This window comes from Rhinatrema bivittatum, chromosome 1, assembly GCF_901001135.1.
Source record: "Rhinatrema bivittatum chromosome 1, aRhiBiv1.1, whole genome shotgun sequence".
NCBI classification, from domain to species: domain Eukaryota; kingdom Metazoa; phylum Chordata; class Amphibia; order Gymnophiona; family Rhinatrematidae; genus Rhinatrema; species Rhinatrema bivittatum.
This window is the reverse complement of record NC_042615.1, coordinates 639,669,997-639,696,749: the sequence shown is the minus strand read 5'-3', so window position 1 is coordinate 639,696,749 and position 26,753 is coordinate 639,669,997. Positions and strand designations below refer to the sequence as shown.

The following is a 26,753-nucleotide window of genomic DNA, read 5'->3' as shown; positions in this document are numbered from 1 at the left end:
TTTTTTTGGGTTCAGCATGTTATGGAAAAGTAAGAACAACTTCTAATGTCCTGTACTGATTTCACTGCAGAGCTAAAACAGTAGTAGGTTCTACAATTGCTGTACCACATCAGAATAGACAAAAATGAAGACTTCTGTCCAAAAAGTCATGTCATGCTTTCTGTAGTGTTCATTTTCAGTAATAACTTTAATAAATTCGTGGCAGTTTTGCAGTTCACTTGAGACAGCCTTTGTCAGAGTAAAAGCTTACTTTTAAAGGTAAAAGGATCCTATTGGTTCATATTGTATGTATAATGACATTTATGATGTGGTAGCTGATGTGCACTAGTCAGGGCCTACTATATATATAGATAGATATATAGATATATATAGATATATCTACAGAGAGAGAGAGAGAATGAATGAATGAATTTTGGACACACTTGCTAACAGCTGCTCCACCTAGTTCAGAGGAAATGCAAGGGAGATTCTTAAGAATGTAAAAATATAATGACTTGATGGTAACATTACTAATTGATTGTGGACTATGTATTTCTGCTCTGTCTACGCTCTGCAGTACCCAGGGGATATTATCTTAAGTAGCATGGGATCTACTTAATGTTTGGGTACTTGCCAGGTACTTGTAACCTGGATTGGCCACTGTTGGAAACAGGATGCTGGGGTTGATAGACCCTCGGTCTGACCCAGTATGGCAACTTCTTATGTTCTTAAGTTGTGTCCTGAATGAATGACCAGAGTTCTGATTTTGTTCTAATTGTACTGCACTTTTGTGAGTCAGCAATATCTGGATGGGCTAAATCAGAACCTGCACCTTCTCTTGGAGTTCCCCACCACCCTTCAAACACTTTGTTCTCAAATTGGGGCTCAGCAATCTGATATTTCTGTTAGATGACATATGGCATGATACTATACAACTGCTTGAGGTAGTAGCAGTTTTATTCATGCTTTTTGGCCAAGTGCCTTGCTTTCAGTTAGTCTTTGACCTGTGCAGAGGTCCTAGCAGAATGCAGGCACACACATAGCAGAAGGAGAAACTCTTTTTTTTTTTTTTTGTTTATTGCATTTTTATACATAGTATATGAAAAACATCATTATACATCATGAGACTCGTATATAACAATACAAAATATGAAGATGAAGTACAATTACAATATTCATAACAGGGAAACTGAAACCAGAATTACATCTCCATGGACCCCCCCCCCCCCCCCCCCCCGATATCAAATATTGAATAGTGTAGGGTCATCTCTATATATCATCTATTTCAGCCTGATGTGGTCTCTGAGTATAAACTTGGTACAGTATATAATGCTATGTACCAGCACATGAACACTGCCACAAATATCCTTTTCTTAGCGTCCAGACAGATGAATCCAGAACCAGTGGGTTATGCACCTCTACCAGGAGATGGAGACAGAGCAAACTGATGTCACAGTATATATACACCTGCAGTGACATCAGCCTGCCAGTATTCTCCATCTCCAGCAGATGGTGGGCGTGCATCTCCCTACTGGGGATTGCTTCAGCTTTTAGAAGGAGAATTTGCAAAGGGAAATTAATTGCCCTGCCCTCCTGCAGTGATACCAAATGGTCCCTCCCCCAGTTGAGAATTCCTGAGGTGATTTCCATGGTCCCTCAGATGTATGCTGTTTTTTTTTAGCTGGCATGGACTTAGCTGAACAGCTTGAAGGCAGTAGGTGCAGGAGGCTGAGTGCAGCGATGACAGCATATGTCCTCTCCCCCCGCAGCCAGAGACTGTGTCTGTACTCAGCCGGGAAGGGCAGAGCTCAAGCAAGTGTTAAAAAAAAAAAAAAAAAAAGAAAAGAAATAGAAAGAAAAGCAGAAACAGACAGAGTGGAGGGGTTAGTTTAGGACTTCCTCCGCTTGACACCCCATCCCAACATCCATTCCCGCTCTCGTGTGGTTAGGGGAACTGAGCAGCCTGGCGGGTTGAGCTGGCGAAGTATGATGACCATACCAGTGCATGAGTTTTGAAAGTGCTCTCTGTGGCAACACTGTGGCTTGATTCAGAGTGATATGCTAGGTAGGTGGAAGTGGTCAGGCATAATAGCATAAAGGTAGCATCCGTTCAGTTGACTGACCTTGTTCTCCTTCTGCCCAGCACACACACCCAGGCATATTTTGAAAAAAAAAAATCTTCAAACAAGACTAAGAAGAAGCAAGAGAGCTGAAGAGCAGGAAGTTAATATTTTGAAAAGTAAAGCTAGAATGACTGCTTTTGGAATTATCATAAAGGATGAAGCAGCATTCACAGTTTGCACAACCCCCAAGCTCTATGAATCTTTGTATCACTCTGTACTTTTCACTGATCGAGTTTTATTTTTTTGTTCCTCGTAAAGAAAGAGGAAATCTCACCACATGGGTTGAAACTAAATAGTTGTAAAACCTGATGGGGGCCAACGCAATAAAGTGCACCTAGCCTAGTGCACAGGTTTACACGTGGTTGGACGTGTGTTTTGGATGCATTAGACTAGTACCCAATTCAGTACGAGATTAGTGCGTCTAAAACATGCACCCAAACAAATGTGTAGATGATAGCGCCCTTACATGTAAATTCCATGTACATGAGGCTATTAGCTATTACCCCCCCCCCATGAGGAAATCGCAGGGCGCTCAATGCACACTTTCTAACGTGGCAAATTTAACTCCAGTCCCAGAGGTTGTTTAAAGTCAATACGTGAGTCAAGGGCCCATGAGAAATAAAAAAAAAACAAAAAACCAAGCAAACCCAAAAACCTGTTCTCTGTGATTCCTCCTACTTAGTATCATTGTGACACTTAAATTTACTGCCTGTTGTGTTGAAAAATAAATATATATTGACTTGATTTAAAAAAAAAAAAAAAAAAAAAGAAAATTCTTCTGGATGTAAAAGGCAAGGGGTGCTTTAGCTATGGGTGCATTCAGCAACCTCAGCAAAATGGGCCAGAAGAAGTGGGATAAAAACCAGACGTTTGTTTTCAGCGCCCATTGTAATTGTGGGTACTCAGTACATTTGAGTTCTAGGGATGCACAAGTCTCCCCTATGCATCCTTTTTTGTGGAGCCCCTCATTTAAATACTGCATCGGACGCCCATTGGATGCAATTATGTACTCTTTAGGAAAATGGGCGCTCAATACAAGTGCCCGTTTTCAAAGCGTGTCTTATTGCATCAGCGCCTTTATAGGGTAGCATATTAGGCTAATAACGCGCACACAAAAAATGATTAAAGTGCACCCTTAAAGCCTGATATCATGTAGTAAGGAGTTATTTTCCATTCATCAATATACCATATGCCATACCTTTCAGGGCAAGAAATGTTTTCTTGAAGGATAAAGATATTGTGACACAGATTAGCAGTCATGGATTTTTCTTGTTTTAAGTGCTTTTATTTCACACTGCAACAAATCATCAACCTTCACCTTTCACAATCCCAAACAGGTCATCTGTTCAAGGGCCTGCCTTCTCTTTTTACTCACGTAGGACAGCTTTAGTAAGGAGCTACCTTCTCCTGAATCCCACAGCCTTTCATTGCTTTCCTTTCCCCCAGTTATATCACTCACCCAGAGGGGGAGACTCCTTGTATCCAGAATTCCCTGTGTTAAGGTGGACTAGGACCAGACCGCTGGGATCAGTCTTTTAGGTGTTCTGGGGCCCCTGTGCATATACTTTGTCACATACTCTACCCCTCAGCTCAATCTTACTAGGCTGTGCCAGATCTACCTCCCTGAAGTGAGAAACAACTCCTCTTATTCCTATAAATTTTTTTGGCTCTCCACAGGGGAGTCCCATTTCCCCATAGTCCTTGTATCCTGGACTAGTTTGAGCCTCCTTCTTTGGTTCTTTCAAAGCCTAACCATCTTAGTTTGGTTGGGGTATTTCTTAACGTCTGCTCTGTTTGGGCAAGTCCTGAGGTAGTCCCAGAGCACCTCAAATTGTAGGTAGTTCCATCCTATCTCTACTGGGTATGGGAATTGAGGCAGTATTCTGCCCTCTATATGGGCCTGCCCTGTAGTAGTTGTTAGTACCAATTGACAGGTTGGGTGCTGTTGTTGGTCCCCATGTACAAATGTAAGGGTTGCCACCTCCTTATAGCTGATACCCAGGCTTCAACTCAAACCCTTCAAAATGAGTGTCTTGCCGCACCATGAATCTATCAATGCTTGGGTGGGGACTTCATTTAGACTGGGATCATGAAGTCCACCATTCCTAGATGTGGATCATCCACCAAGTTGCATCTTTGCAGCTTCACCAAGGTATGGGCCCACCCTTCATTCTCCAGGTGGGGGCCATCCTTGTCAATATGCTCCTTCAACTGCTGCCACCAAGGAGGACTCCTCTTTGGCTGACACTGCGCTTTCTTGCTCTGCTTAGCTAGTTGGTGATCCCATTCTAGATCTTCTAGCCATAGGCGGCAGTCATTCGTATGGTCTGTAGTCTTGAAGTGGGAGCATTCCCAAGGGACCTTCTCTACTTTAAGCTTATTGCTTTCCTCATGGGTTTCTCCCTCTCTTTCCTTATCATATGAGGACAACAGTTTTCTTCATGCTCATTCCCCAGCATTGAGAGAACAAAAGAAAAAAGGGAGCAGTGTCATTACTCAGGTTGACAGGTTGACTTCCTGGCTCCTTTTCTGTTTCAACTGATGTCATCTCTCCTGTTAGTATATGCTACCTTCTCTTGGTTATGCTATATGACCGGGCCAACAAAAAACTCCTTCCTCGATACCGGCAGTCTTTGGCCAAATGATCTTGCCTGTCACAATTGAAACACATTGAGGAACCTGTTGGCTGAATTCCAAGGTAGGTATGTCCTGCATGGTTTCTGGCTTCTGCTACTCTTTTGGTCATGATCAAGCATCTGTACGTTGTGTCCCTTTACTTTAGGCCGTACACCAGGAGAGTCTGTTGCGAGTTGGGCTTGATAGAAGGCATTGGCTTGTCTCTATGGTGGATTCCAGGGTAAGCTTGGAAAGCTTGCAAACCCATTGCCAAATGGCTGTTGCAGGCCTTCTGTTAATTATTCCAGCAAGATGATGTTGGCCGCTTCACAGTATGATTTCCCTTCTGGCTTTAGCCATTTTCACTCAAGGTATTTAAGCTGATGAAATAAACTCCTGTTGTTCTGTGTAGGGTCCTTCTTCAGAACAGCAGCTGATAAGCAAGAGTAATATGCCGCTTGGTTGTTGCTGGTCAACAGGTTTCCCAGATAAATGGTCCAAACAGTCCCAGGCCACTTGGCTAGTCAGGTGATCCACTCAGAGTTCATTAAAAAAAAAAAAAAAAAAAAAAGCTGACTGATCTTCTCCCATCCCTAACTTTGGTATCATGGAAACTGTTGAAGTATTTAAAGTGGCAATAGCTTGTGTGGAGACCAAGATGGCCACCGACTGAAGAGGATGCATAGACGCTCTCTCTGTGAATTCCTTGACTCTTGTTTCCTACAAACACAAAATGCCACATACTAAAAGAAAAGCTAAACTCTGGCATCTTCACCTGTATCAGAATTACAGCAACCACGGATAGAGGCGTTTTTTGCGTCACCCCTGCTTCAAGCACTGGAGGGAGGAGCCGCTTCAACTACCGGCATGGAGCGAATGTTGGAGCTGATGGCAGAAGAAACATCGTTGGGCCCTGGTGCACCGACTGTTCCAGAGCCATCATTCAAGACTTCAGATGATGATTCTGATTTGACGGTCTCCCCATTATCCTTGATTGGAGAGGTAATGCTGGAGAAAAGAATGGAGACCCCAAGAAGGGATGCCCATTTTGACACTGCCTTCGGAGAGTCCCTTGACACGGGACTCCACAGGCTCCACGGCAGCTCTCCACAAGCCTGAAGCTCTGAAAAGTGGCAGAAACCCCACGGAATTAGGTATGCCCAATGTCTCAGTCACTGTTAAATAAACCATCTGTGATAACACTAGATTCTATATGGAATGCCTTGACTTCTTTAGAGAAAGCTATATTAACTTCGATACTTCGATACTAAAATTAAAGTTTTAGAAACAAGAGTCTCTACTATAGAAGTTGCTCAGAGTAACTTGATACAATCAGAGATTATTCATTCAAAGAAACTGGAAAATATGGAAAATTCCTCAAGGATTTTGAATCTAAGAGTTTTGAATTTTCCCTACTTGCATCTGGTATCAGCAAAGGATCTTTCCAGGAATTTTCTTATTCAAGTTCTTAAAATGCCAGATGAAGCATTACCCGCTATTACAAAAATTTATTATTTACCTTCACTTAAGGATGAAACACTTGGGAATCCTCCTCAAGAAGTGTCTTTAAATATCACAGATATTTTGGATTTAACTCAAGAGACTATTATTCAAGCAAGAAGGACGTTACTTGTAACTTTTGCGTTTATTTCAGAGAGAAATTCAGAGCTAAGATTCTTTTTTCATAATCAAAGTCACTTATCCCATGGGCAAAGAGTTCAGATATTTCTTGACATAGCAAAGTTCACACAGGAACGGCAAAAGAAGTTTCTTTCAATGAGAGAAGAGGTGGTGTCATGAGGAGCAAAATTCTCTCTAAAATATCCATGTAAATGTCTTTTTCAATTTCGAAATTCCAAGTATTTGTTCTTCGAGCCCTCTCAGTTAAGAGCATACTTGAATTCACACTCCTAAATTATATCGCGTGGGGGGTCCATCTAAAAGTTAATGTAGAGGATATCTCTTGAGTTTCTTCTTATTTGATTACCTTTGTTCGCTTAGTAAACCCTTGGTCTCCTCGATTTCTTATTAAGAAAATATGTAGAGATTTGATACATTTGTAAAATATGCTTGGTAAAATTAATATTCCTGGTTATGTATCTCATCTCATGACATATGTATCTTTTATGTTTATTGGAAAGATAATAAAAATAAAATTATTAAAAAAAAAGTGGCAATAGCTTGAAAAGGTTCTGTAAGGGAATTTTGTTGCTTGGTTGCTCCTTCCTGCAAGACATCCAAGGTTGTTTGTAGATTGCTCAAATTCTTTAGGAGGCATTGTTGTTGAGCCCCCTGGGCTTACACGATGGCCTGCATCTACATTTGTCCCTCAGCGAGGGCCTGAATCACATGCTCCATGCTCAAAACATTTTCCACTTTATTTTTACCTCATACATAATAACTCCTGCCTGTTAAGCTCTTACTCACTCACTTGTCTCCTGACTACTCAGGCGGGGCTACTCTTTATGGCCTGTTATAAATTCAAGTTGCTTCAGTGAGGCCCCAATTAAACAAACAAAACAAACCTCTCCTTGATCACTGTTTTGTGTTACTATACCTCTCAGCATTTCCTGTCTTGAGGCGTGGATCTCTGACTGTATAATGCGTAGCACAGAAAATATCCACGCTGAGACAGATGAGCAGTGAAGGCATTTTTCTCTTAAGTGTTATTTCACAGTGCAGCAAAATATCAGAATTCATCTTGCACAAATTCCAAACAAATCAGCTATTCGAGATGCTGTCTTTCCTTGTTTACTCCTGTAGCTACTTTTTCCTGGAGTCCAGGGCCTCCCTTTGTTCTTCTTCTCCCTTTACATTATATATCCCTTATGCAGAAAAGACTCCTTGTATCCAGAATTCCCTGTCTTAAGGTGGACTGCAACCAGGCAGCTGGGTCAGGGGCATATAATCTGTCACAATATATATAGGTACATTGGTATATATAGGTACATTGCAAAAAAAAACAAATCAAAAATCCAGCTAATGGAAAGTCTCCAGAGGACTTACACTCTAAATTTGTACCTGAGGCAATGGAGGATAAAGTGACTTGCCCAAGGTCACAAGGAGTGACAGCAGGACTCAAACCCTGGTCTCCTGGTTCATAGCCCACTGCTCTAACCACTAGGCTATTCCTCCTCCCTTAACATCCCCATAAACTGCATGGAGCAGCAGTTACTACTCTTAGCAGAAGGCATAGATTGACCTGCACGGAGCAGCAGTTACTGTTTTAGCTCTATCAGGCCACACAGTCCTTAGGCCCCATGGCGACAATATCCCCTGAATGTTCTTTTGCATACTTCAAAAAGGATTCAAGGTGAGCATTCTTAATTAATGGCTTCCTTATTACCCCACTGCCATACATTTCAGGCCAGATTTATGGAGTGGTATCACATGCACATTTTATTTATTTATTTAATTTATTTATTTTGAACTTTTTTATACCGACCTTCGTGTTGAAAGAAAACATATCAAATCGGTCAAATTTTGACCAGTCCTGGCCATGGAAGCCTGTAGCTCTGAGTCATAATTGGTCTCTTGGTTTCCCTCTGATCAATCTCTTGTCTATTTGTTTGGTCATCCAGTTTGGAACGATGGCCTGATCTAGATAGGGTCTTGGTAATGCCTTCCACTTCTTAATAAATGTCTTGACTGTTCTCTAAGGGATATTCAAAGACTTTCCAATTCTTTTATATCTATCCCCAGGTTTGTGCCTGGAATTCTTTGGTCAGCTCCTTGGTGCTCATGATAGTGTGTTTCAAAGCAAAGATCCAAACAGCATAGAGATCCAACAGGAATTGCTGAATGTATCTGTTATGTGAATCAGTACAATTTAACATTGATGGGGCCAGTTCAGCTGGTATGTGCTTTTGAAGGCAATTGTTGACACCAGAACTTTGAGTTGACTTAGAAAATAGCCACTGCTATTACTAGCAACGGTAACATGGAATAGACTTAGTTTTTGGGCACTTGCCAGGTTCTTATGGCCTGGATTGGCCACTGTTGGAAACAGGATGCTGGGCTTGATGGACCCTTGGTCTGACCCAGTTTGGCATGTTCTTATGTTCTTAAGTATTTCTGATTGCTACAGAAGTAAGAACATAAGATTTTCCATATTGGTTCAGACCAAAGGTTCCATCAAGCCCTGTATCCTGTTTCCAACAGTAATCAATCCAGGTAATGAGTATCTGGCAGTATCCCAAAGGGTTAATAGATTCCATGCTGAATATCCCAGGGATATGTAGTGCATTTCCACAAGTTCACCTTAATGCTTTATGGACCTTTCTTGCAGGAACTTGACCAAAACTATTTTAAACCAAGCTACACTAATAGCTTTTACCACATCCCTTGGCAATGAATTCCAGAGATTAACTATGTGTTGAGTAAAACAAAATATTTTCTTCTATTTCTTTTAAATATATTCACCTAGAGACTTCACTACATGTTCCATAGTCTTTGTACTTTTTGAAAAGTAAACTGATTTACATTCACCTGTTCCATTCTGCTCCTTATTTTATAGACCTCTGACATGTCTCCACTCGGCCATCTCTTCTCCAAGCTGAAGGAGCCCTAACTTCTTTAGCCTTTCCTCATAGGGGAATTTTTAAAAATGCATTGACAAGAGTTGCACATAATATTCAAGATGGATGAAAACACTTATCCAACCAAACTATTTCATGTTTTTATTTCTACCTTATTTTCTAAGGAATTCTGGAAGATATTTCTCACTCAGTAATTGCAGGGTCAGATGTGTGGGTACATAGAGCAAACACTGGTTTATTGCATTTTACTTCCAGGCTATAAAGCAAAAAAAGGTGAACATTTTGGAATGGGGTGTAGACTTTCCAACGCCATTGTAAGTTTAAATATTTTCTTTCAAAACTGTAGAAAACAGTTCACTTGCAAAAATTGCTATACAAAAGTTATATAGGAGGATGACAATGTTCAAAGGAATTTACCTGGGTTACTAATCAGATACCCAGGTTGATTCCTCAGTCAAATATTGTCCTCCCTTCATTGGGTAGAAATATGTGTAAGCTTTCACAGTGCATATACTTTTAGGTGTTGGGAAAAAGTGAGTCTGAAGTGGGATTAGGGAAGTGAAAAATACACAAAGGTATTTCATTTTTAAATCCCCTCGAGGTTGATATTCTGTGCCACTTAGCAGGCTTGGCTTCCCTGACTTGGCTTCTGACTATACATTAATTAGTCCCGAGTTTTATGAACTGACACTATTTAGTCAGGAACATATGATATTATTACAGCCCTGAGTATATGATATTTACATATTTGAAATAATCCAGTCCTGAGTACATGTTTTATTATAATCCTGAATATTTGACTAGATATTATTTATTTCTGAGTTAGCCATGTCTCTGACTCTTCCTCTTCCCAGTTCATGTGCCCCTGTTTTATTGTAACTTTTGTTCACTTGTTCTCTCTTCGCCTATTGTTCATGTTGATGTTAATGTTTTTGCACCATCGTTTCTTGTAAACTGATATGATATGATTGGTATCATGAATGTCGGTATAAAAAAGCCCTAAATAAATAAAATAAATAAATAAATGTAAACTTAGCCGGTTAAGTTAACCAGATAAGTTAGACCTGCTTAATAGCAAGTCTAAAGTTATCCAGATAAGACATCCAACTAATTAGCGACCCATTCAGCAGCATAGCTGGTTAAGTTTTTCCTGGCTAACTTACTTAATTGTTTTGTTTTAAATATCTACCTCCTCTTGTATTTTCCAATGTGAATTTTACACCTGTGGTAGAGCAAATACAAAGTTTGTGCCTACTTTCACATTTGCAGTTTTCTTCAGCCCAAATTTTAGTTTCCCTTTGAAAATTAACTTGCAGGTCTGCAGATATTTTACAAAAGCGCCTTAGGACCTGCAAACTAATTGGGCAGATTAAAAATTGCCTCCAAAAGAGCTCAATTCTAGTGCAAGGACAAAATGTTAAAATATGAATAAAAGGGAATACCACTCGACATCAGCCATTGTTTTGGCATCACAGATGCTTGCCTTGGCTTCATTTCTTCTCCCTACAAAATCCCATAAGCAATGTCAGATCAATCTGTTGTGTTTTACAGGCTGCAAAACTTATATAGAGCCCTCCACACACAGAGCATTTTTATGGGCCTTGATGGGGAAGCATTTTCAGTCCCCGCGGATAGCTTGCAAGCCAATGCTTATTTTGTACCTGTGGGGCCTGCAAGTCTGTTTTCACAGGAAAACTCCCTGCTCTTTCCCTTTGAAAACCCAGTGGAGGGCTGGTGCCACAGATAATATTTTCACTCTGCATACTTTACAGGTGCAAAGCAGGGTGAGGTAAAGTGTTCGCAGGGATCTGAAAATGAAATCCCCATGTGTTTTTTGTTTTTTTTTAGGGGGAACCTGCTCTAACCCTGCCCCCTGGTATAACCCCTGAATATGGTAGATGAGGGGGTGGGATTTTCAGAAGGTGTTTTTCTACAGGTAAACACTCTTACTCATAGGGCAGCTTTCCAAAGATTTTCTATGTGTGTTGATGAGGAGTGTTCAGTTCAGCACAGGCGATTGTACAGAACCATAGGTTTTTGTTGTGCAGTGTGTGGGGACATGTTTATAAATTTGTGGTCTGTATGATGCTGTACAATAGGTTGATCTGACTCTTCTTTCTTTATAATGGCATGGGAAATGGTCAACACCTTCCATGGCATGTTTAGTTTGAAAATGGTTTGTTCTGTACCTGAGCCATATAAGTTTATTAAGTGAACCAACAGGATGTGTTTAGCATCCTGAAGTCTTGAAACGGACTACTGAGATTGTGAGGTGGGTGGTAACATTTGTTGGTGCCTAATTCAAAAAGCCACAGCGTTCATATTCCCTTATTCTGTGAAACTGGAGAGTCTACTGAGGTGGCAGCTGTAGGGAATATTGCTACAGTTCTCTTAAGAGGTAAGTATTCAAAATCATTTTGGTGAATAACACAAGTTATCCATTTAAATGGGAAGTTTTGAATATTCCAGTTGCTTATCTGGCTAGCCAGATAAAGTCATTATCCGGTTAAATATAGCTGAATAAGAAAGAGGCAGGTTGGGGGCATTCCGGGGCAGGGTTAAGTTGTCTAATAATTTATCTGGCTAAGTCAGATATTTGCAGTTAGCCAAATAAGTTATTTGATTAAACTCAAGACATGCCAGAGAATAGGTCTAAAGTTATCTAGGAGTATGTTCCCAGATAACTTTGGGGCCGGCTATTTAGCTGGATAAGTGGGACTTTTGCGGCTAAGTAGCAGCCACTGATTATGGGCCTACATTCAACAGCCGCACTTAGCTGAATAAGTCCCTTTTACGGCTAAAAGTTATATAAGAAAATGCCATACTGGGTCAGACCAAGGGTCCATCAAGTCCAGCATCCTGTTTCCAACAGTGGCCAATCCAGGCCACAAGAACCCGGCAAGTACCCAAAAACTAAGTCTATTCCATGTAACCATTGCTAATGGCAGTGGCTATTCTCTAAGTGAACTTAATAGCAGGTAATGGACTTCTCCTCCAAGAACTTATCCAATCCTTTTTTAAACACAGCTATACTAACTGCACTAACCACATTCTCTGGCAGCAAATTCCAGAGTTTAATTGTGCGTTGAGTAAAAAAGAACTTTCTCCGATTAGTTTTAAATGTGCCCCATGCTAACTTCATGGAGTGCCCCCTAGTCTTTCTACTATCCGAAAGAGTAAATAACCGATTCACATCTACCCGTTCTAGACCTCTCATGATTTTAAACACCTCTATCATATCCCCCCTCAGTCGTCTCTTCTCCAAGCTGAAAAGTCCTAACCTCTTTAGTCTTTCCTCATAGGGGAGTTGTTCCATTCCCCTTATCATTTTTGGTAGCCCTTTTCTGTACCTTCTCCATCGCAATTATATCTTTTTTGAGATGCGGCGACCAGAATTGTACACAGTATTCAAGGTGCGGTCTCACCATGGAGCGATACAGAGGCATTATGACATTTTCCGTTTTATTCACCATTCCTTTTCTAATAATTCCCAACATTCTGTTTGCTTTTTTGACTGCCGCAGCACACTGCACCGACTATTTCAATGTGTTATCCACTATGACACCTAGATCTCTTTCTTGGGTTGTAGCACCTAATATGGAACCCAACATTGTGTAATTATAGCATGGGTTATTTTTCCCTATATGCATCACCTTGCACTTATCCACATTAAACAATAAGGTGTGTACTGGGTGGATTAGGGATGGAGTGAGTTAGTTGTATAACTTATATGGCTAACTACTGATATTCGGAGTTAGCCGCATAAGTATACGTTTAAGTTTAGACGCCCCATAGAAAGATCTAAACCTAACTGGGTAGACTTATCCAGCTAAGTGCCTGTACATACTTGTATATTCAGCGGCTTCACTCTGCTGCTGAATATACATCGTAACTTAAGAACATAAGAAATTGCCATGCTGGGTCAGCCAAGGGTCCATCAAGCCCAGCATCCTGTTTCCAACAGTGGCCACACCAGGCCACAAGAACCTGGCAATTACCAAACACTAAGAAAATCCCATGCTACTGATGCAATTAATAGCTGTGGCTATTCCCTAAGTAAACTTGATTAATAGCCGTTAATGGACTTCTCCTCCAAGAACATATCCAAACTTTTTTTGAACCCAACTACACTAACTGCACTAACCACATCCTCTGGCAACAAATTCCAGAGCTTTATTGTGCATTGAGTGAAAAAGCATTTTCTCCAATTATTTATTTATTTATTTTATTTTATTTTATTTTTAATTTTTATAGACCAAAGTTCTTGTAAGAACTACAAATCACTCCGGTTTACATAAAACGATGAACTGCCCAAAAGAGAAAGGGGCTTTACATGGAACCATAGAACAGTTGGAATAATATAACCAATGTCAGTTTAACATAGTAATAAATAAATAATATATATATAGTTAAACTATTTAACGTAGAAAAATAATGACATATTAAAGCTACAATAACAAATACAATAAAATTATGGTGAACTTTTGGACTCAGAGATTGTTGTACAGAGATTGTTGTACAGTTGCAAAGACATGATAATAAGACTTGGTGTGGTGTCCATGATTTGGGGATACCTAGTATTTAGTAAGTCCTCCCGTCTAAGTAGCATTGAGAGTCTGGGAAGGCTTGTTGGAAAAGCCAGGTCTTCAGTTTTTTTTTTGAAATCTTGGTGACTGGGTTCTAGTCTTAGATCTGGGGGGAGCGCGTTCCACTGGTGGGGGCCTGCTGAAGATAGTGCTCGTTTGCTCAATGATGATTTTAATTGTGGGGCCTGCAGTGTTCCTTTGTATGCGCTTCTAATTGGTCTGAAAGATGTATGCGGTTGAAGTTGAGAGCTTAACATGATCGGGGCCAGTTTGTATGTCGCTTTGTGGACGATTGTGAGTACCTTACAGAGTATCCTGTGTTTAATAGGAAGTCAATGTAGGTTACGAAGGATTGGGGTGATATGATCCCTTTTGTTAGAGCTTGTGAGGATTCTAGCAGCGGAATTCTGTACCATCTGTAATGGTTTGATGTTGTTGATGGGTAGACCTAGCAGAAGGGAGTTGCAATAGTCGAGCTTCGATAATATGATGGATTGCAGTACTAGCCTGAAGTCGGAGAAGTAAAGGAGAGGTTTTAGTTTTTTGAGGACTTGCAGTTTGTAAAAGCAGTCCTTTGTGGTAGTGTTTACAAACTTTTTTAGGTTTAGTTGGTTGTCTAGCCAGGCTCCAAGGTCTCTGACATCAGGTGAGAACACGCTATTTGAGTTTGGTGGAGAGAGGCTAGATGAGATTGTAAGGGGGTCCTGGGAGACAATGAGCATTTCAGTTTTATTGGCATTCAATACTAAGTTGAGACTTGAGAGTAAGTCTTTAATGGGCTGTAGGCATTTGTTCCAGTATGTGATGGTTTTTTGAAGGGATTCTGTAATCGGGAGAAGGATTTGTATGTCGTCTGCATAGAGGTAATGGGTAAGCTTCAGGTTTGAGAGTAGGAGGCAGAGAGGGAGGAGGTAGATATTGAAGAGGGTGGGTGAAAGTGAGGATCCTTGTGGGACTCCTTGATCTGTAAGGACTGGGTGCGATTCTTTGTTGTTTATCCTGACTTTGTAGAATCTGTTGCTTAAGAAGGACTGAAACCATCTGAGAGCTGTGCCTTTGATCCCTATATTGGCTAGTTGGTCTATAAGTATAGTGTGTTTTACCGTGTCAAATGCAGCAGACAGATCAAGAAGAACAAGCAGGTAAGATTGTTTTTTCTCCAGGTTAACGAGGATGGTGTCAGTGAGAGATAGTAAGAGAGATTCGGTGTTTAGGAGTTTTCGGAAACCATATTGAGCCAGGGAAAGAATGTTATGATCTTCCAGATATTCTGACAGTTGCTTGTTGACAATTTTCTCCATCAATTTGGCGATGAGCGGTAAGTTTGCGATAGGTCGAAAGTTTGCTGGGTCCGATGGAGAGGCGTTTGGTTTTTTTAGTAGTGGTTTGAGGATTGCCAATTTTAACTGGTTAGGAACTAAACCTTGAGAAAGGGATGTGTTAATAATTTCTGCAATTGGTTTAGAGATGGTGTTTGGTATGGCGATTAGAAGATTTGTTGGTAATGGGTCTGATGGGTGGGAGGATGGTTTGAGTTTCTTGAGTATATTTTCTATCTCCAGTGAAGAAGTGAGCTCAAATGAATCCAGGCTTGTGTTTTGTTGAGGAAGGGCTATGAGATGGTATTTAGGGGTGAGGCTGTTGGTTGTGATTGAATGGGTAAGGTTGGTGATTTTTGTCTTGAAGTAGTTGGCGAGTTCGTTTGCTTTGTTGAGAGCTTGGTGGTCTGGGATGGTGGGAGGAGATGGTTTGGTTAAAGAGGAGACGTAAGAGAAAAGAGCCTTTGAATCGAAAATGAAGTTGTGGATTTTTTTTGCGTAGAATTCTTTCTTTGTTCTAAGGATAGAATTCCTGTAAGTGTTGAGGAGGGATTTGTAGATGGCATGTGTTGAAGTGGTTGGGTTTTTTCTCCACCTTTGTTCTTTTTTTCTTAGAGATTGCTTAAGGGATTTAAGTTCAGGGGTAAACCAGGGTTTTCTGTTGTCTAATGTGGGTTGTATGGTTTTGGTTGAAGTTGGGCAGATTTGATCTGCAATTTTATTGTTAATATTGATCCATGAGGTGGTTGCAGTTGTTGCGTCTGTGAGGTCTAGTTGATTTAGTGCTTCAGACATCTTTTCACTGAGTATGTCTGGAGAGCATGGTTTCCTGAAGAGGATGGTGGATTTGGTCGAGACTTGAGGTGGTGGGTTGTTGATCTTAAGGGTTGTGTGGATGACTCTGTGGTCTGACCATGGAACTGGTGAGCAAGTGGGCCCAGGATGGCCGAGCATTTGGAGCTCAGGTAGGAGGAGGGGGCAGTGATAGGGCCTCTACGCCCACATTTTTTTTTTCTGAAAACCTGCCACTCCACTTAACCAGTGATATTATTTTGCAAATAGGTACTTAAGCCTACATTTATCCGGCTAACCTTAGATGGATAACTTTACATCCAAATGGTGATATTCAAAAAATATCTGGTTAGGTTTAAAGTTATCTGGCTTTTGTTAGCTGAATATCTTTAACTAGGGATAAATCCAGATAACGTATTTGGCTAACTCTAGCTGGATAAGTTATCTTTTTGCTGTTTTTGTTTTTTTTTATTATTGGCCTCTAAGATTTTATTTCTTAGAGTGTAATTTATTTACTGTTTCATACTTAGAACAAGAATTTCTACAATTTGTCAAGATCTAAAGTAATTTATTAAGAGTTCTATAAGTTAAACATAACTGAGTTGGTATTTACACAAGCGATTCTAAATTTAACACAACTGATTATTGACTAAAAGTCTGCATAGATTTCTTAAATCAGATAAATTTCAGTCTAACTAACCCCTGATTAATTAGGATTAATTCTCTGACCTTCTTAATAATAATTAGAAATTAGTTTGTTGTTCTCACCACACTTAACACACCAGCAGTTGAAGAGTTGTGTAGTTTTTCTCTCTCTCTCTGTCTATTGAGATGTGGTTAGGAAGGCTCGGTGTCTCAGTGCAGGCATCTCAGGTTAGTATCTGTAGGTTCATCACAGGAGACTGGTAGAGGTGCAGCAGCTTCTTCATCAGCATCTCAATGTGAATGCTGGCCCTCATGGTGTCTGCTGCCATTGGTAATGCCTGCTTTTGATTATGTGCTTTTTTGGTTTCTTTGGTTTGCTTACTTCTACAGTAATTTGAACAGGTTTAATGCATATGGATGAAGAAGAATCACAACTTTTGATTGGAAGATTCTCACTTTTTTTTTTTTTTTTTTGCAAAAGAGTTCACTTTTGCATAGAGAATTAATTGGTCTCAGAAACGACATTAGTGATAAGTCTTCTAATCAGATTTTAACTTCACATGAAGAGGAGATTTATCCCGTGAAGCTGAAACAGTTGCCAATGTTAGGTGATATTCCCCTTTTCCATATTTTTACATTTTGTCTGTGCAATAAAATTGAGCACTTATTTATTTATTTTTTATTCCAGTTTTTGTACGCTTTTGCATGTGAACTGTGTTCTAGATTTTTAAATTAATTAAAAATGTTTAAGCGTACATAATTACAAGCTTTGATGGAAAGCTTTTGACCATTTTATTCAGTGTATGCCTTAATAGCTTGATATAATACCCTATGCCTGTTTAAGGATGTGCATTCGTTTGTGACGAAATAGAAAATAGAGATGATATTTCCTATTTTGTCGTGGTTCGGAGGGGTGACGAAACGATAAGAAAATCCACAAAATTTCAATTGTTTTTCTTATTGTTTGGGGGGAGGGGCGAAAGGGCACATTAAAAAAACAAAACAAAAAACCCAAACCCACCCCCAACCCTTCAAATTTAATTAATTGCAACCCCCCCCCAAGACTTGCCTGACCCCCCCAAGACTTATCAAAAGTCCCTGGTGGTCCAGCGGGGTCCCAGGAGCAATCTCCCCCTCTCAGACCGTCGGCTGCCACTAATCAATGTGACAGCGGCCGGCCAATGGCATTTATAGCTTCTGTCACATGGTAAGGGCAAAGGGCCATTGGCGCCATTTTGATTAGTGGCAGCCAACGGCCCGAGAGGGGGCGATCGCTCCCCGGACCCCGCTGGACCACCAGGGACTTTTGATAAGTCTTGGGGAGGTCAGGCAAGTCTCGAGGGGGGGTTGCAATTAATTAAATCTGAAGGATTGGGGCAGGTTTCCGAAATAAATCCGGCCCGAACCGCGGGAAAATGAAATTTCCTGCGGCAGGCCGATAACGAAGGCTGAACCAAAAGGTTCAGCTGAATCACATCTCTAATGCCTATAAAATGTTTTTTCTCATATGTTGTTTTTGACCTGAAATTTGACAAGACTTAGATAAATAGGTGTCCATTTTTTTCCCCCCTCTGGGTAACCTTTTGTGCTTTTTTTTTTAATTTGCAGTTTTATTGTTTACCTAAATCTTTCTCTAGTAAAATTCTTGCCTCAGTTCCTTTTTATTTCCTCTCATTCCATTCTCATCAGCCATCATGCAAGACTCCAGTATATTTTGTTTCAACTCTGTATCCCCTCCTCCTATGTGTAGTTCTAATCTTACAGCAAGAATGTGCAGGCCCCCTGGGAGCCCCTATCAATCTTAGCGGGATATCAATGTTTAAAAATCATTATTTTTAATGGTACGGCGCCTATGGACTAGGAATACCACTGCAGCAGCTTTTCCATTCTTGGTCATCCCAGGGAGCAGGATAATAATTATTGAGCCATTAGGCACAGACATTGTTCCTGGGAAGCTGTTACTCTGTTTAATATCAGTAATTTTAAATCACACATTTAGAAGCAGTGTTTCAAAATTAGAGATGTGTGTGATGAAATAGTTTTCATTGCTGTGCATCCTCAATTTCTTTAACTCTAATGAAGAAACCATTTCGTTGACAATTGTCAGGCAGAGATTAGAGAAATGGAATGAACTTTCAAGCATAAGCAGAACTTGCTAGGCCCAGGGGTTGACCTTTTTTGTGTCTGAATGACTCTAAAATTTCAACGCTAGAAAAACTCTTTCTCCTTCTTTTCCTTTCGCTGGCATCATTATTTGTTGCCATAGTGAATAAATGAATTCTGCATGACACTACTTGGAAAAGTCAGCATTGACGTGCTTTGCCAGGCAACAAACCATCCACCCCCATGTATTCTATTTGTGTCAGGTTGCTGGGAAATTATGAATGCTAATTGAACAATATATACATATTCCTCACTATAAGCAAATTTACATAGTGAGCCTGTTGTATAGCTGTGTATTATAATTCTTAAAAATAACGAAGGAAATACTTAGCAGCTGTATGCTCATGAATATATACATTAACAAACCTTGGGGAAAAAAAGCAGCCCTTATTTAGGTTACCAGAAAGTTATTTTATTTTTCATGAAAAAACAATTCTGCTTGCTTGCACATCTCCCATGAATTCCTTCTGAATTTTATGTTCCCTAACTAACCCGAATTCATCTAAAATTAGTGCAGAGGGCATCAACTAAACATTCCTGGAGAAAGATGCAGCACTTTATATAGCAGTATAGTGAAACTGCCTTGCATCTGTAATTTTGGGCACCTGCTAGATAAAAGGTTTGGCTGAATATGAAATACTGAGTGCACTATTTGCTCAGTACTTCAATTCATCACCCAAATCATCATAAATGAATATTCTTCCATTGCTGGATTTCACATTTTGGTTTGTAAAAACAAAATAAATGGTCAAAGTGGTTTATAATAAGTTCTTGTTCATCTTAGCATCAAGCTGTATATTTAAGCATAAGTACAGCAGTGGATGACATTTATTCCCTTCTGACAGAGCAAATGCATTGATTGTTGAAAAGAATAGACTTCTATTAAATAGGAAACTGCAGAAAGGCAGAGATGTGGTATATTAACTATCAAACCACTCCCTTTTGGGCAAGCATTTAAATTGTTCTAACTGAAGATTCGTGGGATGATTATGGAATTGCTGTGACTTCATATCCAACAGTGGAAATAGGCACAAGCTACAAATGACAGGCTTGATATGTTGATGCAGTGATGTATTTATAGGGAGCCATAAAATATGTGCTGCAGTGGAACCTTTTATCATTTGGCAAATTTACAGCTTGTACTTTGGCACAAGGCAAAACTTATAGATATTGTTGATTGTTTTGATGTTTTTATTAACCAACATCTTTTCTTTTTGATACTTACTACTGTGCTATTGCATGGATATAGTGGCACATCCAGCGACGAAATGTGCAATTTCTACATTATGTTTTACATGGAGGAAGAGCATGCCATCTCCTACATGAGCTGTGTACAGGATGGCAGACCAGAGATGTTCAGAAACATCCCACAAGAGGCAAATATTCCAATTCCAGTCAAGCCCGATATGATGATGATGCACCATGGTCACCATCATGAAGGTAATTAAAAGCCAAACATATGTGCCTGCTCAGTAATACTTATATTATTGTCATGTGTAGTAAAATGGAAGCGGATGACGTTTTTATTGCATTTCCAATCAGGACCAGTGTAACCTTTCTTTTTTTTAACGTCAAACTAGACAAGTGAAAATTCTCCACCCCCCCCCCCCCCCCCCCAAAAAAAAAAATGCTGGAGCAGGGACTGTGGAGCAGTCTGCACTCAGTCCACGTAGCCGCCTCTCTTCCTCTTCCTCCATCCACATGAGGCTTTCTTTTTGGAGTGGCACGATAGAGTTGGGACTCTTTTTTGCTGCTACTTCAGACAAGCTGCCCTAGGCAACAGCTTGCGCTGTCTAGTTGGTGACAACAAGCCATAACTTGGCAATGATAGGCAAGATGAAGCAGCATGGATTGAGTTGCAGCTTATCAGGAAGTGACTCTTCAGAATGACTCCATTCTCCTCTCTTTGATGCTATACTAACAAGAAAAATTAAAGTAAAACAGGAGATATAAGCCCATTCCGAATGAGGAAATTCTATTGGCATGACAACAGTGCATATGTTGCCAAAGTAGTACATAAAGTGGTCAAAAATAAAATAGGATGAAGGAAAAAATATACTAATAGTGATAAAATAATTGTTCTTATTTTCTTAGAACATGCCTACACCTTAAAATGTCCGTGGAAATGTGATTATCATTGGATTGTATAACTCTGGCAAGCTTTATTATTATCAAGGGTCGGTCACTGCAGACGGTAAATTCAACTTCTAATCAGAAACTATCAGAGGGGCTAAAAACATATCAAGGCAATGCATCACTGAAATAATTAAAAATCAATTATGGATATCAAAATTCTTCTTTTCTAAAATGTATATTTCACATTGTACAAGCCATGAAAGTGCCCTATTAAAAGGATTATTTTCTAGATGATTATTTATCAGATTTATATTGGGGTAGATTTTCAAACCAGCGCGGGCGCGTCCATGTGCGCGCACTACCCAGGCAGTCTCACATTAAATATACATTTATGTGCTTTATAAAAATGAATAAGGCACTAGCATATCAAATTAAATGTGCACTTGATAAAGATATCAGTCTAACTATTCCCAGCATTAGTAAGATCAAATTTCCTAAATTTTGCTGCAGAGGTAGACAACTCCGATCCTTGCATGCTGCAAATAGGTCTGGTTTTCAGAGTATCCACAATAAATCTGCATGAGATATATTGCATACAATGGAGGCAGTGCATATAAATATATCTCATTCATATTCATTATAGTGTAACGCCTGGGCAGGATGGATTCTGGCATCTGGGGCATATAGGAAAAGAAAGGCTGGACCCCTTCTGCATTCAACTCCTCCTCTCTCTAGCTCTCCACGGACAGCATTTACTCTGAGTTTCAGGATTCCACGAGGGGGACGAACAGTAGATCTTATACCCAATTCTTGCAATACAAGCCCTTTTCCATCCTCTGTACACAGCACTAACAATCAACACAGTCTGTTCAGCCACAAAACACACTGAGGAGGAGGAGGATGGTTTCCAACTTTTTATTAATAGTTGATTTGATGACAGTAATATTTCCAGCTTCAATTCGGATTTCAATTTAAGTCAATAAAAAGCAGAAAAATTAATAAGCTTGTGACCTCACTTCTATAGCAAAGCCTTCAGATTCTCTTGGAAGCACTCTTATTTAACACTTGTCATCCTTCTCACAGTTTCCCAAATTTTTTACTCCTCCCATATTGAAGATAGTTCAGTCCTCTTTTAGATTTCCAGTGTATTCTAAGCTTCTCCCCAATGTAGATGGTCAGAATACAGTCCCAGTATTTTATCAGATCATAGAACCAGTTTCCATTCCTTTTCCACCTAAGGGCCGATGCAATAACTGCACGTAAAATCACGCGTCCAAATTGGGCATCCGGTTTTTTTTTAATGCGTGCACAGCCACTTCTCCTCTGCGCCCGATGCCATATGGTAATGAGGTGCTGTGCTAAAAAGGACATGCTGAGAATCAATTGCGCGTCACTAGCGCGCCCTTGGCGTTGGGCGCCCAGGAGATGTGGCTGTGCACACAGCCATGGGTTAAGAAAATGGATGCCCAATTTACAAGCGTCTGTTTCCGTAACTCGCACACAGCCACGGGTCAGGAATACGGACACTAGTAAATTGAGCGTCCGTTTCCCTAAGCTGGTCATGCTCGAGACTTTTTTTTTTTTTTAATGTTTCTGCTTTCTGTGGTTTCTCCTACTTTAGTATTGGTGCGATACTAAAAGTAGGAGGAACCACAGAAAGCAGGATTCTTTGTTTTTTTAGTGAGCCCTTGACGCTCGGCAAGACTTAACACCAGCTCCTGGGTTGGCATTAAATATGCCGTGTTAAAAAAGTGCGTGTGGGCGCATGGCAATTTTTTGCATCGGGGGTAATAGCTAATAGCCTCCTCTACGTGGCATTTACATATGATGAGAGCTATTTGCTACTCGTGAGTTTGGACACGCGTTTTAGATGCACTAATTCCCTTTTTACATCGGTCATTAGTCTACTTTTAGATGAGACACCACTCTCTCCCAAGGTTTTGGTTAATGAGTCCTGGATACCAAGGGCCATCAGCTCCCAATGGAAAAATTGTCTCTGAACACAACATGGGGAAAAATCAAGCAGGAGAAAAACTTCCTTATCTCCCAACAAAGGAGATAGTCCAAAATAGTTAAGATAAATTTAAACTCATCTGCATTGGGTCACTGTCAGGTCCATCGTCTGAAGGAGAGAGGAACGCACTGCAAGGCTTCCCTAACACGTGACCAGCCTTGAACCCAGGGACACCCCAATCCACTGGAACAAGGGAGACCAGGCTTTCACAGGGAATTCTCCAAAAATGGATATAAAGAGTAAAATCAAACAGAATTAGGTCAGATAGGAGGATTACCTCACCAGAGAACATTCCTTACTCCTGTCCTATAAATAATAAGACAAATTATATAGCAGGAGACAAGCTCCTGGTTGCAGCAAAATCAAAATCCATGAGGATAGATGGTGCTTGGGGGATGATAAACAGCTACGACATACCATCTCCATCTTCAGACAGTGGGGGCACAAAACCCAAACCTCTCCTTGCTAAATTCTACCTAAACCTCCCCAGCTGGCTGGTACACTCCAGTTAGTTAGGGAAACCAAGGGTTTCCTGAAATGGATATCCTGAAAATCAGTCCAGTTTGCAGCATTTGAAGACCAGATTTATGTACTCCTCCCTTACAGTTTTGAAGCTCTCCAGGTATGCCTGTGGATCAGGTCAGCCTTTTTTTGGCTGCAAATAGCAGGAGACCAGCAGTATTTATTTTAATCAGCAGGAGGTCAGATTTCTTGTCTTTTAAAAGGGTAGCAGATCAGGCACAATGAGGCTTACGAGCAATGATGAGGGGTCCAAGCATGTCTAGTAGGTCTGGTAGAAACCCTGGTGATGTCCAGTGATGATTTTGTGTCTTTGTTCTGTTCTTTTTAAGGTTCAAATTTATATTTCTTATTTTAATTAATGCAAATAAATTGGCTAGAAGATGAACAATTTAATTGGTTCAGAGCAAGTTTTTTCAAACACGCAAGGTTCAACATCTGGTTAGTTCTGAATTTGAACACATGCTGGCAGGAATGTCTGACAGATAAGGATGTAGTCATTTGCTTGTTCCACAACTCTATATGTGGAAAGATTATAATGCAGACTTTGTGCTAACACACTAGCAATTCCTGCAAGTTAGACGGTTCTCTTTCTTCACGAACATGGCCAAGTATCCCATAGTCCTTTGCATTCTGACTCCATGTTTCACCAGTCATCTTAGAGAAATCCTTTAAAAACAAATGTGGTCCTACAGGCAGTGGGAAAAAGAAGATTGTGGCTCATGGAAATGGGAAGAGGGTTGAAAATATCAACATTTGGAAATAAAGGCATAACGGCTCAGGGGAAGGATTTACTTGCTCATTTTAGGCAAGGTTGAGTACCCACCTAGATTTTGATGAATTTGTAACAGAACCTAAGGCTCTCTAAATTTTTGGTTGAAAATTTTCCTAAATCTAGGCAGCTATGTTTTAGTGCTTTGAGGTGCTCAACAATGGCTAAAAATTGGCCTCATAGCTTTTTGATTGATCTTGGATTAAAAAAAAATTTAAAAATTGTATTAATCACATATGTTTTGGAGAAAAATGCATGCCTTATTCACCTTTATGTTGTATATTATTTCACTATTGCTTGATAGCTGCCTATCACATTAAAGATCAAATGAAAGAAATAGCTGTATCTTAGTGGAGTTAATCAGATTTAGTAATATTTTTAAACTTTTCTCTTTAGGAACAGGGAGCACAGATGGGGACACTGAACTGCAGCAGCCCAAAAGGGAAGAAGAAGTAGTATTAGATCAAGGTAAGCGCTGTGGGCAGGATATGTTTTCTTCAAGCCCCGAGAGTAGAGGTGGATCAAATTATCATTGTCGGAAATTACTATTCAAAATCCTGCCTCTAGTTGTGAGGATCACCATGGGGTGGAATTTACTGTAGTACAGACCTAGGGAGATCCTAGAAATAATGAGTTGCTGATTCCATAGGCATTGGAATGGATTGGGTGATACGAGCCATGGGCTGACCAACTCTCTGCAGGTCAGTCAGTCTCTGTGCGCTGGAGTCAGTGCTGCTTACACCACCAGTCGGAGCCCCTGCAGCTCAGGTAGTGTTGTCCACCCTAGTCACAAAGATTTATGTGGGACAGAGAGATATGTTGTACCGGATAGAACTGCCAAATCACCTCCCGCCACTATCACATCTGCTGCTGAGTCCTCTGCCTTCCGTCTTCATTGCATCTACTGTCGTGAAGAAGGAGAGAGAGGTGCACTGCTGCCTGCAGGGGGTGGGGGGGGGGGGGGGCCTGGACTAGTGGCTTCTCTGGCTAGGAAGCCAGAGTGTGGAATATGGATACTGCTGGGGAGGGGGAGGCCATAAAGGATCAGGGTGATGCTGGGAAGGGAAGGCAGAGAGAGTAATGGAGTCAGGAGATGTTAGGTATATTGGGCAGAGGGTAGGTGAGAGAGGGAATCAGAGGATTGTTGGGCCAGAGGGTGATGGAGAAGAAAAAGGGATCTGGGGATGCTGAGCAGGGAAATGGGAGGAGATGAGGCAGAGAGATGGGTGGAGCTTGCTTGGTTTGTTTGGGGGGGAGGGCCCAATCAAAATATTGTTCTGCTGCCCCTGACAGATTTCTTTCAGGAGCTTTTGTCATTTTTAGTGCGATTTCCTGAGTTTCTGTATTACCATGCTCCAATAAATCATGCCCCAGGTGATTGCTGGAATGAAAAGTGACGTGTAGGAGCATAATAACTGATGACCCTGATTATTTAATGCTTCTCTGCCTGAGAGAACCTTGGCACTCAGCAGCACATCCTGATGCACAGATAGCAATGATTTAGGTTATGTTGTTTTATTTTATAAACAGCGTTGAAAAGCATGCACTGCAACCCTGGTTTATACTTCACAGCTTGAATAATTCATGAAACAGTGATCAGTTACTGGTCCACAGCCTATTGGGTAAAATTCATTTGTGCAATCTAATTATGCTAAACTTTCCTAATATTGCTTTAATTTGCTTAATCACATTGTAATTTATCGGTTTTTTTTATACACATACTGTGCCTGCACTGTTCGTAAATATCCCATAGGCTGTTTGTAGCATTCAGCAACACCATTTCTTTAGTATCGCTTTGAGAGAAAAAGAAAGAGGGGATGCCTTTACTAGGCAAAATAGGCCTCGCATTTGTGCTAAATTTACATTTCTACTGATACATTACTTTTTAAGATATCTGAAATATTTTGTTATAAGGCAATTCCTAAAAGTACATTTGAATTGTGCTGTGAAAGAAAAACTGCTTTACTAAGAAGCCACTGGTTGGTAATACATCTCTAGCAGACATGTTGTTTCTATGGAAACCGAGGCGTGCTGGTGTTATCCATTTTAAGCTCATTTTTTCCCCGAGTAAGATATCAAAACCCGAGGGAGATGAGATGTGCCAGTGTACTGTGCTTAAATGTCAGGTTAAAATTTTTAAAAAGCTAATGTGTAGAGTGTTTGGTATTTTTGTATGTGGTGAGCAAAATGCTCTGTGCTTTAAAATGTAATTTTCTTTGGCTCATGTTTACAATAAAATAATAGTTCATTGTATTCTCTGATGGGGAAAGCGACTTGTTTGGAATGCATCAGCATTTCAACTTTGTTGTTTGGTAAACTCATTACAAGGTCCCTACTCTCTATAGCACTTCTGAACTTACAGTATAATTGCTTCATTACCTGCCCTGTGTTTTGCACTTTCAAGTCTAGATAACTGAGTCCTGGGTAATTCGCAAACTACTGCACAAAACTATAAAGGAATGGAAGGTGGAGACTCTTATGAGCTCCCCATGGAGATTTTCAGTGGGTTGCTATCACAGATAAGATTGGAAATGTCTCTCTGGGGTACCAGAACAGTTTTTCAAAAAGTGAAACCTTAAAGTTGTCTCAAGTATAGCTGCTGTGTGACTTC

General features: G+C 40.3%; 1 protein-coding gene across 3 annotated transcripts in view; it reads left to right on the top strand.

The window, feature by feature from the left end:
• Positions 1-26,753, top strand: part of PAM (peptidylglycine alpha-amidating monooxygenase) — a 780,628-nt gene that overhangs the window by 540,901 nt on the left and 212,974 nt on the right. For all 3 annotated transcript variants that reach the window (XM_029572646.1, XM_029572654.1, XM_029572664.1), the window contains exons 14-15: positions 20,011-20,201; positions 24,539-24,610. In XM_029572646.1, the coding sequence (XP_029428506.1) occupies positions 20,011-20,201; positions 24,539-24,610 (263 nt within the window). The remainder of the gene's footprint in view (positions 1-20,010; positions 20,202-24,538; positions 24,611-26,753) is intronic.